This window comes from Leucoraja erinacea, chromosome 37 (assembly GCF_028641065.1).
Source record: "Leucoraja erinacea ecotype New England chromosome 37, Leri_hhj_1, whole genome shotgun sequence".
In the NCBI taxonomy this organism is placed as follows: domain Eukaryota; kingdom Metazoa; phylum Chordata; class Chondrichthyes; order Rajiformes; family Rajidae; genus Leucoraja; species Leucoraja erinaceus.
The window spans coordinates 9,175,040-9,189,325 of record NC_073413.1 but is presented as its reverse complement, the minus strand read 5'-3'; the positions used below and the strand labels follow the sequence as shown (position 1 = coordinate 9,189,325).

At 37.7% G+C, this 14,286-nt stretch overlaps 1 protein-coding gene across 21 annotated transcripts in view; it reads right to left on the bottom strand.

The window, feature by feature from the left end:
- Nucleotides 1-14,286, bottom strand: part of atf7ip (activating transcription factor 7 interacting protein) — a 97,821-nt gene that overhangs the window by 20,569 nt on the left and 62,966 nt on the right. For all 21 annotated transcript variants that reach the window (XM_055663313.1, XM_055663306.1, XM_055663307.1 and 18 more), the window contains 4 exons: nucleotides 9,716-9,831; nucleotides 8,056-8,144; nucleotides 6,322-7,008; nucleotides 3,332-3,423 (listed from right to left, as the gene is read on the bottom strand). In XM_055663313.1, the coding sequence (XP_055519288.1) occupies nucleotides 3,332-3,423; nucleotides 6,322-7,008; nucleotides 8,056-8,144; nucleotides 9,716-9,831 (984 nt within the window). The remainder of the gene's footprint in view (nucleotides 1-3,331; nucleotides 3,424-6,321; nucleotides 7,009-8,055; nucleotides 8,145-9,715; nucleotides 9,832-14,286) is intronic.

Sequence of the window (14,286 nt, the reverse complement as noted above, 5' to 3'; positions counted from 1 at the left end):
TTCTGATTTAGCATTTCTTGAGTTTTATAATTAAAGTACCATTCTGAATTGGTATCCTCAGGCTTCCTGCATTGTAATCAGTGCTATAACAAAGGCCCAGCATTTCAGACCCTCTGGTGAAGCAGCTAAGTCTTGGTGCAGCTTTGCCAGATATCTACATCAAGCCTGTGGTCTCCTCATTGCATACTTTTGGACCCACAGTACACCCAATTTTAACGCCTGTGCAGATTCCCAGCTTCAACATTTTTGCTGTCCCTTTATAATCAGAGATGTAATAACAGATAAAATATACTTTAGGAGTAATGCCAACTGAGTTGGGAATTATTGCCGCAGATTAGAATTATATTTTATAAAATAGCCAACCTCTATTGATCAAAAGCTCAATTTAAAGAACTAGTAGTTTCATTGACTCAGTCAGAGTCATGTTAAATACAACACCGAAATTTCAAACTATTATACTTTTACAGCTGTTTATTTCAGAAAGCTCATATTAATATAGATACTAGTATATTATATATATATATATATATAGTATATATATATATAATACCGAATATATATATATATAAATATATATATATATATACAGCTGTATATATTCAGATAATATATATATATATATATATATATATATATATATATATTATATATAAATAAATATATTCATTCATTTAAAACAGTACATTGCTAATTTAAAAATATTTTTCTGTGCAGTTATTGAATTTCATTCATTGTGCCACTCAGTTCATGTGAGCGGTTCCTGCTTTATGACACAGTTCTGCAAGACGATCCGACTAGTTTTCCCAGAAGTAACGTTGGGATTCAAAGTCACTATGTTCCCTGTGGAAGCTGAAGTTCCTGGTTGTTGTTCATGTACTGCAGAACTTGGAACTGTGTAAATGTAGTTGAATCCCACATTGTCTAACACGTCGGACCAGGCCCGGTACTGAAATTCAGCAGCTCCCCAGTAGTTTCTAATGCTGGATTCTGAACGGTGTCCTGTAAGTGCCATGATCTCTCTTGCTCCGAGGCCTGCATCGCACAGGAGACGGACTGTCGTAGTTCTGAGTGAATGGTTGGTGTACCTCTGGGACAGTCTGGCAGCAATACTGATTCTAGGCATCATGCTTCCCAGATAATTAACCCCCATCGGCTCTCGCTTATACCAGACAGGTTGTTCACGTAACTGTTCTGGTGTTAATTTTAGAGGATGAAGGTAAAAGGCAGGAGGTTCAGGTGGCAGCTTAGATATATAAAGCTCAAGTGAGATGACCGGACAGTTTGCATCTCCTGGCATATCGTACATCCGCCCCAGTTTCAACGGGTCCTCGCGGCTCCTACGTTTTCCAGTGTACTTCTGCACTGCATAGCGTCTTCCATTGGGATCTCGCTTAATAACGAAAGCGTCCGGAGGGAGGTCCCGAAGGATTTCCCGTCCACGCTTGGCAAAGTGCAACTGCAGGTCAAACCAGACTTTATTCACGAGTGCAAGGGGTGTATGAAGTCCCAGAACCCCAGATGTTCTGATCTTTCGAAGGTCGTCTGCATTGATTGGGGGGTGATGATTTGTCTCATCCTTCCCTTGGTTTCTTAGTATTTTAAGCACTCCCAGAAACACACTATTGGCACTGCTGAATTCCTTATCCTGCATCAGGCAGATCTGCTGGCTATGAGGAGGCATCTTAAGGTGCCTGTTTAAACCAGCTCGGATCGATTTATAACTGGAAATACTATAAGTGTTACCATCATGATTCCTCACAGTGCCGTAAAACTCTCTCAAAATACCATTAAGTTCTTCAACTGATATACTTTCAAATTTATCATCTTTTCCCTTTTCAATAAGCCACTGTTTTAGGATATTCACTGCCCAATCTGTCTGCTTGCGTGTGTTCTTCTCGTTGCGCTCCTCCTCGAGCCCAATAAGATCATCTTCTGTCACACTAACATGCCGTCTAGCGCCGTCTAAAAGCTCGTCACTGGCAACGTGTTCATCTGTCATTTGGTCCTCAAAACTGAGCAGAGTGTTGCCGTCGAAAATGCCAAAGGTGTAGAGTGGGGAGTGAGACGCTGTTTTGTCGGACAGCTGTGAATTGCGGAGTAATACGTAATTTTTTGATACAATGCTTTAAAAATGTTTATTAAATTAAAAACAAAGAAAAATTATCCAGCAGGTGACGTTCATTAGGCAAAAGTATCTCAATACTCAACAGCGCACACCCTATTAACCACTCACTTTCACACATTGCAAACCATGGCATTACATGTTGTCACAGAAATAGTGGAAAGCCAAATTGCGGTTGAGTTTGGGGAAAAAAAACAAAAGAATGGTAAATCTCTTGCATAGCTAGATGATCTTTCAACTGCTGAGAACCTATGAATTCAAATGGAGAATACATCCTATTCATGCATGTATTCTCTAGAAGAACTGGAAAAACGTTATTGTTGCACTGAAGAGAATCTGTAATAGAAATAGGAAAAGGCTTACAATTTCTGACAAACCTTGGCTGACTGAACCTCTGTGCCAGCGCTCTGATCGGCTTCAGCGGCGAGTTACCCAGATGCAGGACAAGGTTTTCGTAAGAGGCAGAGCAGCAATGAGAATCACATCAGGATACCCCACCACACTGAAGCATTTGGAAAACTTTGTGCAGCCAACTTTTTGAAGAATGAATGAGGAATGCAGTCATATTCTGCTACTAGGCTCTGGTTTCATTTAGATAATCTTTCCAGTTTATTTAGAGAATCCACAAGACTTCCCCTCTCACTCTTTCTGTGTTATTTTTCAACCAAATGGGTTGCAGATCTGTCTTCTTTCTGACACGGGAAAGTTATAAATGCATAACATAATGCAGATAAGCCATCTGCCCTCCCCACAGTTTATTCTCTTTGGGTGCTTGTGGAAGTCTTCCACCATCTACCATCGTAAATCTTTATACTGAATGATCCATAATTTTAACATCCATTATGCTAATGAACAAAAGTGGCATCTTTTTCTGATTAGATCCCCTGTGGATTTGGCAAAAATGGAAATTTATCAAAGAAAGGCTATATTATAATCCACTGTTAGTGGAGAGGTTATCATGAAGAGCATGTCACTCCTTAAAGCTCTAGTGGCCCAGCATTGCAAGCAGATGCATGTCCAACCAACCTGAGAATGGAATGATATGACGATTCTGGTTGATCATATTCCTTTACAAACAACAACCAAATTCAATCCAAAAGGTATAATTCTACTATCTTTCTAGCCACATCTTTAGAGCTAGTCGGCAGTTGCCCATCAGTGGGCTATAATTGAAGTTATTAAATGCCATGATAAATGTGCTGTACCCACCTGGTTGCCACTAGGAGAAGTTTTCTTAATGGCTGGCGATTCTCCAGGAACTGCTGTAGAAAGTCTCTGGGTGCCCTGACTGAGGCTACTTTCTGTTAATGGGGTAAAAGCAATTCATTAATGTTTCAGCTTAACACAAGAATGTCAAGAGACAAGTTTTTTTAAGCGTTTCCTTTCAAAGGTTCTTTGTTCCAACTACTGCTGCAATGTTAATCTTTTCACTTAGCATAAAAGCAATTCTAGTTTTAAAATGAGATCCAACAACTTGAATAAATGTTTTTCTTACAGCTCTCATGAAAACACAGCCAAAAGGGTGCATTAGAAAACAATTACATAATATTGTTATATATCTTCTGCACACCTTCTAAGTTATGTACTTATATAAATATATATGCAGTTTCTAATTTGATCTACATCTGGATGCAGAAGCTATATAACTGGTACATCATGAAAGCATTATTTCCTTTCTGATTTCCTGGCAATGAACATTTTTAGCATTTTTAGAATTTTAGAATTTTTAGCATTTTCTATTTTTTTGTTTAATTCCAAAGATCTCATGTACATTGTAACCCACTTTACTGACATTCTAATAATAGGTCGCTATACAGCCAAAGCTAGTGCACCTCAATTGAAAAGTTCACATAAGCAAAGTTAAGTGTTAGCTATAATTGCTGTGTCTTCATCCTTTCATTCCCAAACTGTCAATTTTAAACGGCTAATGAGTTTCAAAACCAGTTCAGGCCATCAGTTTTGAATAAACAAGAATTCAATCCACTCAGTGGGAGTAGGAGGCAGAGGTGCATAGAATCCATTTCATAAAAATAAAGGCAACACATTTAGACCGCATACAATTGTAACATCACTCAGACAAACTTCTACAAGTTTCTGATAGCTTATGCATCCAGGAATCATAAAGCTCATGAGGTTGGCAATTGTTTTTATGCCAGTTCCTTGAAACAACTAGTTAATAGAACCATAGAGCTACAAGGAATGCTGAACGGAGACAGGCCCTTCAGTCCAGAGTCCATGCTGGCCATCAAGCACCTAATTACATTAATCCTATCTTTAAACATTTTATTCTCTCTACATTCCCATTAGCTTCCTCCAGATTCTATCACTAATCTACACACACCAGACAAGCTAGAATGACCAATTAACCTACCAACCTGCACACTATTTTGTGATGTGTGAAAAACCATTGCAACCAGAGGAAACACACACACTCACAGGGAGAATGTGCAAACAGCATACATATGGCACTAGAAGTCAGAATTGAAGCTTGGTTGCTGGATCTGTGATGCAGCAACTCAATTAGCTGACTACTCTCACTTTCTAACTATTTCATGTAGCTCTGCAAATTTCTCCTTTTCTTGTATACTACGTTTTAAAGTTGCTTCTATAATTACCTTCCACTCTCCTTTCAGGCCACGCTTGCTGGAACATACATTTTTCCCCTAATTTCCCCTCTCTTGCCATTCTCAATTAGAACTCCAATTAACTTAAACTTGTGATCTCTAGTGACTATGACTTTGCACACCTGTGTAAGTCTCCCTTTAACTTTCCTTGCTCAAAGGAGAACAACCCTTAGAAATCAAGACTTCACACCACCAAAGCTCTTCATTCCTAATAACACTCTTAGTCACAGTCATACAGCATGGAAACAGGCCCATCGGCCCAAATTGCACACCAACCAACATGTCCCGTCTACATTAGTCCCAGCTGCCTGCATTTGGCCCATATGCCTCTAAAACTATTTTACAAGTGTTGACATTTCTGCTAATTTGCTATTTCCGAATTGGACACAATGCTCCAGTTGAGGTCTAAACTGTGACATACATGGTTTCGAGTAGCTCCGTTGCTTCTGTATTCTGCTTTCATATACCCAATATTTGTTCATTTCATCACTCTGTCAAAATCTTCCCAAAGTAATTTTCTATTCTCCTCACTGAGCTTATCACCGAATCAGCATTTAAATTAGACAGAGGCCATAAATTATTAGGAGCGGAAAATCTGGCGTACCATGGTATATTGTCCAACTATTCTATCAAAACCTCTTGTGTGTTCAAGTAACTTTTAACTCACTCTGCTCAAGGATTAAATGTCAACATCTCCACATCAGCATGACTATTAATTTCAAAGAGAAATTTTTTTTTTGATAAGAATGGCAATTTTTTATGCAAGTAAAATTATTTGATTATATTTATGTTTAAATGGGTTTTAATTAGCAAGTTAAAATGTATAATAGTGTTTTATTTTTAATAATATCTCAATATTAGAATTTGTAAAACCAAAGTTATTCACCAATATCAATTTCAGCTTCAGGTTTGTTAGTTGATGAAGGAGTTGGTGGGGGGAAAGGAACAAATCAGTTGCAGTCAATAAGGCATGATTTTGTTATGCTGAACTTCTTTATTCTGGGTGGGATCCGTTTCCCCAGAGGAAGACTGGCCCTGAGGGCCTGTTGCAGGTAAAATGAAATGAGCTCCATGGGCAAGCAACTATAGATCATCCTTTAAACCTATGTAAGAATTTCCGATATGTTGAATTACAATTTATCTTTTAAGGCAAAGTTATCCTTTTGTCTCAGATTAAATAATGCATCTCATATTCCAAGCAATGCACTACCAATGTTCTAAAATGAACATGAATAAATATCAATCCACCGCTAAAACCAAATTTAATTTCCTCATTTTTGTTTCTTGTAACTATTCTATAAACTGGTATTTAGACTTATTGTGGCTCTGTTAATGTCCTTAATTGGGACACAATTGTACATTAGCAATGACAGCATTATCATTTTTGAAATAAGTCTGTGGGCTTCAATAATTTAATTATGGATCAAATGGCTTTTCATGAATTAAAAACATATATAAATGGAATGACAGTGAAAGGCAGCTCAATAAAACACAGTAAATATGTTACTTAAATATATATACAAAACACATAGACGAACTAACAATATTTCAATCTTAACATGTGATTTATTTTACCTGTTCTGGATGGTCCTATATTGGTGGCATCTGAGCTGGATGTTAATGGTTGACCTGATGACACAGAAACTAGTCCTTGGCCGTAAGTCTGTGATGGCCTTGGTGGTAATCCAGGCCTAGTAGTATTTGAAGGGCTAAAATGACCTGGAGAATTCAAAGATTGCTGTGACGTCCGGGAAATTTGTGAAACCGGTGAAAGAACAGTCTGGGAACTAATCACTGAAGCAGTCTGATTGGAAATAGCATTACTTATCTGCACTGATCCCATAGTTGCAGGAGACTTCCTCTGCACTCCCGGGCTTGGCAAAGAAGTACTAGCACCATTTGCTTTTGTTACATTCGGCATTTGTGGTGCAAGTGGTTTTGGGAGGATGTTAAGCGTAGGTTGGGATTGAACAGATAGAAACTCAAGTCCGGGTTGCTGGTTGGTCATCAAGTTGTTTGTTGAGGCCTGTAGAAGTTGAGGTTGGGAAGACATTGCCACCGGAACCGTAAGTAATACTGGCACTGACTGTAGAGATACTGGAATAGGCTGGTTACTGCCAGAGGCTGGCACCGACTGATTGGTTCCTGCCACCGCTGCAGTTGCTGGGAGCACAGGAGTAACCACAGCACCAGATGACCCTGTATTCGGAGGTTTCGTTTGTCCGCCAACTACCTGAGGTGGTGTGAGGTTTGTGACAATACCTGTAACAATAGAACAGCCTTCAATTAGAATCTATAAATATAGATATACTTCCCAGTCCAGTTTCTTCCAAAGGTTCCATTCATGCACCCTAATGGCCTTCGCCCATGGGACTACACAAGTCTGGTGTGCAGGCAACAAGAATCAAGTGTTTTATTGTCATATATCCCAGATAGAACAATAAAATTCTTACTTGCAGCAGCACGACAGAATATGTAAACATAGTACTCCGCAAACAGTATAGTAAACGAGAAAAAAGTGATGGCCTTCAGTATGACTGATCCTACGGAAAGCAAAACATCAGTGCCAATTCAGATCTATTATACAACCCTTTGGATCCCCATTGCACAGCAAAATGGGGCAGATTTAATGACATGGCAACACACCAAGACCCAACTCACGCTGGTGCTTTCACAGTAGACATTAAAGCAGGTCATTATTCTATGCCTTTAGAGCCAAAAACACAACAATAGCGGCACATAACTGGAATACAGTTAACAAGATGCCATTTTAAAAGTCATTTCTGACAGACATCTATAAGTTCCCACAAATTAAGTTTTTACAGGTTTGCACCATCTTATTCTCTTATTTGGATGGCAAAAATAGAATGCAAATGTGTTAGTTGGAATAGAAAATAATATAAATTACAAAACTTGCAATTATATCCCCAAATTAAGCATTAATTTTTTTTTGCAATTTAAGGGCTTAAAATAATATTCTTCTGATTCACGAGACTGCAGTGAGTGGGCTCTTGTGAGATTCTTGGCAGTGGGGCCCCTGTACGCTTTAGGTGGGGTGGGCCTTTGTGTGCTTCCAAGGGAGCACGATACACTGGGCCTCTGTGAGGTAGATGCTGAACCACTGGAATTTCCAAATAATTAGAAAGTGGACTATTAAAGAGTTTTACTGTAACTAACATACTTGGCAAGCATGGTAGGTCTTGTTGGGGTTAGATGAAAGGGGGAAATAGTGTAAATTATGTGCTCTTAGTACAGTCACAAGATACCACGGAACAGCACTGAATGTTGCAATAAATAGTTTACAAGTACCTGTATTATTTGTGTTTGCAGATGGCTGGCCTGATACTGTGCTATCAGCAATATTTCTTCTTAAATCCAACATCTGCCTTACTGTTCCACTGAAAATAGAAAATGGAAACCAAAATTGTATACTAGAACCAATAGTAAGAAATATCATTTCCTAAAATTGTTATCATTCTTGCTACTTAACTTGTTGATTTTTTTAACGTGAAGTTTATGACACAAAGAAGCATGACTTCAGCTGAATGCAGAATAAAACAATGGACCTGGAAATACCCCTGAAATTGAAACCGAAATCATTATAGATAAGGCGTAGGGAAGATTAGTTTGGGGGTGCGGATCAGAAGTTAATACATATTATGATTCAAAATTAACAAGAGAAATGCAATTTGAATTGAAATAATCTTAATGACAATTAGATATAGACTAAAGAACCAGAGAAGGGACATTTGATGCTCACCGAAGCTTGAGTGGATCATTATTAGTTTAGAGATACAGCACGGAAACATGCCCTTCAGCCTTCCCGAATCCGCACTGACCAGAGATCACCGCACATTAGGGATAATTTGTTTACATTTATACCAAGCCAATGAACCTGCAAATCTTTGGAGTGTGGGAGGAAACCGAAGATCTCGGAGAACACCCATGCACGTTACGGGGTGAACATAGAGACTCTGTACAGACAGCACCCATAGTCAGGATCGAACCCGGGTCTCTGGCGCAGCTCTTTCGCTACACCGCTGTGCCGCGGTTGGTAAATTATACATAAAGAATGCAAAATTATGAACCGCAAAGAGTTGAATATTCTGATAGTGAAGCCAGGATCACTGGGTGGTTAGATCTCCTACAATAATCTATTATCTACAGGCAGCTAATATATATCGAGGAATTGAACAAAAAAATGAATATTTTGTATATATATTATATATAAATAAAACAAAATATTCCAAAAAAAGTTGTTCCTTTCATATATATATATAATATATATTGGAAAGGAACAAAAAAAAAAAATAATATATATAAAATATAATAGTTTAATGATATATAAGTTTATTTTATTTCTGAAAATCAGCACTGAAAAGTAAATTTAATAAAATATGTCATTAAAAAACTTGCAATTTAACTTATGTTATAATAAAGCTTCCAAGAAAAGGTGAATTTAATGCTTACTGCCAGTTTCCTTGCCCATTCTCAACAGTTGAAAGCTGCTTCACCTATTCACAATACAGCTGCCAATATATTAGCCATTCAATCTCTGCCCTATGAATTTTTGTCTCAGACTGATTATAATTTATATTTCAATACTTCCTGCCTCTGACAAGATTATTGATGCATCTTTACTAAAACCTTCTCAAAACTCATTTTCTCAAGTCTTGCAAAATAAGTCTACAAGTGGTAGGATGTGGGATGCACTGCATGTATGGTTACTTAGCTCATGTGGGACAATTTATATTACAGAGACGCATGACAATAGGAGGCAGAAATATTCTGGTTCCACCTGTATGAATGATCTCTCATTAAAAGCCACTTCGTCATCAGCAGTGTTTACCAGTGGTTGTCTCATTTGTCAGAATTTATTTTTTCTCCCTTTGTATATTGCAATTTGAATAAGTGATTACATAACTTTAAACAAAGTGACAGGCTGAATCAGATGAAAAAGGCGACTTACCTACGACACTGCACGGTGCTAGAAACACTAACAGGGGGGTTGCAGGATTTGCTGGGAGAATTGGGTTGAGTAGTCTGGGCTCCAGATGATTGTTGAGGTATGGAGACGGAAATATTCTGAAAAAACAGAAAATAATAATAATGCAATTGCTATCATTATTATTTAATTTGCTCAAGACAAAAATATATCACAGCAGCTTATGGGACATCAAAAGACTCAATTAAAGCAAATGTACTCTATTGGTCCTGAAACAGACTCTACCTACAGATGCTTTTAAAGAAAACCAATTTAGTACGTCGATCTTCAATAATCTGCCCTTTTCTGCGTCTGCTCTGCTGTTCTGATCTTTAATAAACATAATAGAAACATCAATTCAGTACAGTGCAAGAGGCATCCATTCAAATTGAATCCGTATTGGCACATTGTGGTACCATTTACTTAGTCATTCTTTTGTCATAACCAAGTTATTTTCTCTCTAATTTCAATTTAAGTTTCCTTAGAAAGACTTGATTGTCTGTGCTTTGACTGCATTTATTGACGGAGATTCTGATCATAATCACCCTGCATAAATATCGAATCTTCTGCTCTTGGAATTTGTTCTCCTAGTTATCATCTTACACTGATGGGTACAGCTTCTATTTACTTAATCTAAATCTGCTACATATTTTTGAAACTTCCATTAATTTATTATTCCCCCAATCATCAACAGCGGTGATTATTTGTGCATCTTTTATCTATCAGCTTTATTTTAAATAATTTTCAAGGTTCAAGATCAGTTTATTGTCACGTGTACCAATTAAGATAAGAGTGAAATTTGAGTTATCATACAACCATGCTAAGTGAAAAGCAACAAGACACACAACCACACAAAAGTTAACATAAACATCCATCAGGCTAAACTGAGAAAAAAAACTTTTAGATGCCAGTGACAAACTGCAATGAAAGCAAGCAATAAATAAGTGTATCAATTCCATGTCTAATGTTTTATTCTGCAGAATGTGATCTGATAGTAGAGGGGAAGAAGCTTTTATTGGTCTCGATGCCTGGGCTTTCATGGTACTACATCTTCTTCCAAAAGATAGATAGAAAAGGGAATGGCCAATGTGCAGACGCCTGCCATATATTCTAACTCTTAATTCTACTGTTAATGCAATTTGCACTTTGGCATAGCTTTGCACTGTTTCAGATTGCACTACTATCTTTGCATCAGTCCTTTAGTTTTCACTCGCAGTATTTATTATTGTATTCTTGTCGCATTGTTTACAGCGATGTGCCGATTTTGTTCTCAGAGTCCAAGTCAACACAAATGAACCTTAGCTGCAATTATGGATCACTCACAAATATACTTTCTTATAATTAACATAATCTACTATGTGCTCAACAAGATTCAAACGGGAATCACTTGGAGAACTACAATTCTTCATTCCCCCCCCCCCAAGCGTTTGCAAAGTGACATTTTTTCAATATTTGATGTATAAATGATGTCCGCAGAGGAGGAGAATAATGAAGTGTGCACTTCTCTTCGGTCTCCACAATTATTTTCATTTCATCCATTAAAATATTGCAAAGCTTGAAATTAATGGACTGTAAAATAACAAGAAACCCATCTTCAAGTACACCGCAGTAATAACTCACAGGTGCCTGAAGATGGCACCAACAAGAGTAATGCCTCCAAAATCAACAGCACCACCTTGCGGAATTCAATATGACTACAGATGAGAAGTTCTGTCCAGTCAGGCACTGATTGTTACAATTCCAAGAAAGAGTAAATATCTCAACTACTGTTCATGGAAGGATTGCAGCAGGGAAGTTTTTACATCCACATGGATAGGACAGGTTTGGAAGGATATGGACCAAACGCAGGCAGGTGCGACTGGTGTAGCTGGGACATGTTGGATGATGTGGGAAAATTGGGCCGAAGGGCCTGTTTCCACGCTGTATCACTATGACATAGTCTCTGCTGGCTTTGTAGAACAACTTGGACATTCTCATTCCTCTCCCTCCCCCAAATTCTCACTCCATAATCCTGAAATAATTGGTTAGCTTTAAAATTTCAATTTCTCGAGAAGTCAGAGTATTTTTTTAAGAATGTAAATTACATGGTAGACTCTGCAGTCACATAACATTTATACATTTCAACTTCTTTTCCCTGGAGAAGTCATGTCTGCAAAACTGTAATGCCTACAAAATTAGTAACAGTCATACATTTTCAAAACATTAAAAGTTCCAAAACAAAATCCTCTCATCATATAATTTTGTAACCTAGATGGTTTTGTAACCTATCATGGCAACCTAAATGTCATACTTTGATGGCAGCTGACTGGTGAAGTTTCAGAACCACATCCATTCAGTATGTCTTGTGTAAGAACAATTCACCCATATCTTTTACCATGTTGCAGCAATGACCAAATCTACTAACATATGAACTCATAAGAAACAGGCTCTGACATTCAACCAGTATAATGCATGCTCCATACAATCCTCTTATTTCCTTCACCTCTCATCAATACATCCTCTTCCTTCCTCCCTCATGTGGTAACCAGCTTCCCCTTACGTGCACTCTTGTAGCCTCCAAATAAAATGTTGTTTCGATGCCTTAGCAAAGCCCATCACAATGCCCATTTTTCCACTAGTTTGTCCTATATTCTTCACATTTCCATCAACTACCCCAGATCCTGCCATTTACCACATACGCAACAATTTCCATATTTTTGGTAGGCATGACGAAACCAAGAACCTTGGTGAAACTCACCAGGTTATATGCAAAATGTGCAAACACCACATGAACTGTAAAGATTATGATTGAACCCAGATTGTTGACACTGTGAGGCAGCAGTTCTACTAGCTGTAAGTAATGATGGATCAACTGTTATCAACTCATAACAAATTTGCTTAATTATGCTTTAAGGAGCTGTCCCACTGCAGCGACCCAATCCACGAGTTCAGAAGAGTTTGCCCTCGACTCATGCTCGCAGCATGGTCGACACGAGGTCCTAGGAGGTCTTTGTAACTCTCCTTCACGCTCGAGAGTAGTCCCCACGTACTCGAGGCCTCAGCTAGGTCGCGGTGTATTTTTCAACATGCTGAAAAATGCCCACGAGTAAAAAAAGGTCGCCATGGAAAAAAATCTTTTGCATTCTGGTATACAATTTGTACAGTAGTAGATGTTTCAGTTATTTTTAAATTAAAAAAAACATGGTTTGCTGAAAAAGTCATTTGAATTCTTACAAATCCTTTACATTTGGAATCTATGTGTACGTCTACTGCTATTCAGACTTTTCACAATAAATGCATGATTAATATTTCAATTAGCCTAATGCAAAAATACTCCATCTGAAATCTCTGCAATAACATAATTCGCTGTGATTCAATAAACATTTCCACATTTTGAAATGATAGAAACAATATAAAAATGTGCAAAAGCTGTGCAATCGGACCTTTTCAACAGATATAGAATCTCCACACCAAGCAATACTTCCTACAGCACTAAGTAATTCATTATGAATATTCATGCATATCAAGTGAAGGCAAACACTTTACCATTTAAGAAGGAACTGCAGGTGCTGGAAAATCGAAGGTAGACAAAAATGCTGGAGAAACTCAGCAGGTGAGGCAGCATCTATGGAGCGAAGAAAATAGGCAACGTTTTGGGTCGAAACTCAAAATGTTGCCTATTTCCTTCACTCCATAGATGTTGCCTCACCCGCTGAGTTTCTCCAGCATTTTTGTCTACCTTCAAACACTTTACCAGCTGCAAAACAACTTCAGTCCTGGTAGACCTCTCATAAGCTCATGATTAACATAATTAAGTCTAGAGATTTTAGTGAATCATGATAAAAAAAGACACATTTCTATCTTAGCACTGAAGTGTTAATATGCAACTTTATCAACAATTATAATTGGCAGATTTCACAGCAGCAATTATAAATTAACTTCTTCACAATCTCTAATATGTAACTATAACTGTCAGATCCCACAAAGCTGCAATTAGGTATTAACTTCTTCACCATCTCCAATGAAAATTATCCACAAAATATTCTTTTATTGAGTGATTTTGCTCACTCGTAGGTTTCATATGCATCGGTAGTGAATGGCAAAAACTCTGTGTGGAAGTGCACATTTTCATGAAGTTTGAAAAGTGGAGCAGAGGTAGAAAGATACATTATTAACAAAAATGCGTCACAGAGGAATTATTCTGATACCCGACTTCAATCAAATGTTATCTCTTTGTGGTCCTGGATAGAGCCAGTTTAAACTACACAACTTCCAACCATCCCCCCTTCCAAAAAATTAATCCTTGACCAGCCAAAGGAATGTCAGTAGATTATTTTATTGGGACAATTACCATTAGTAACACATTGGGGTTTTTTTTTAAACCATATATTGTTTTATTCGTGTGGTCAAACAAAGTCATAGGATCGACTTTTACTGTTTTATTTGTGATAGCCTTTATATGTGTACGATAATGGCGAACAATCCCCATACTCAATTTAAACGAGTAATTTGCTAAAATAACCCTTATAAATTTCCCTTGCATAATGACACTCGTTAAAATAACACATTTTGAAAGT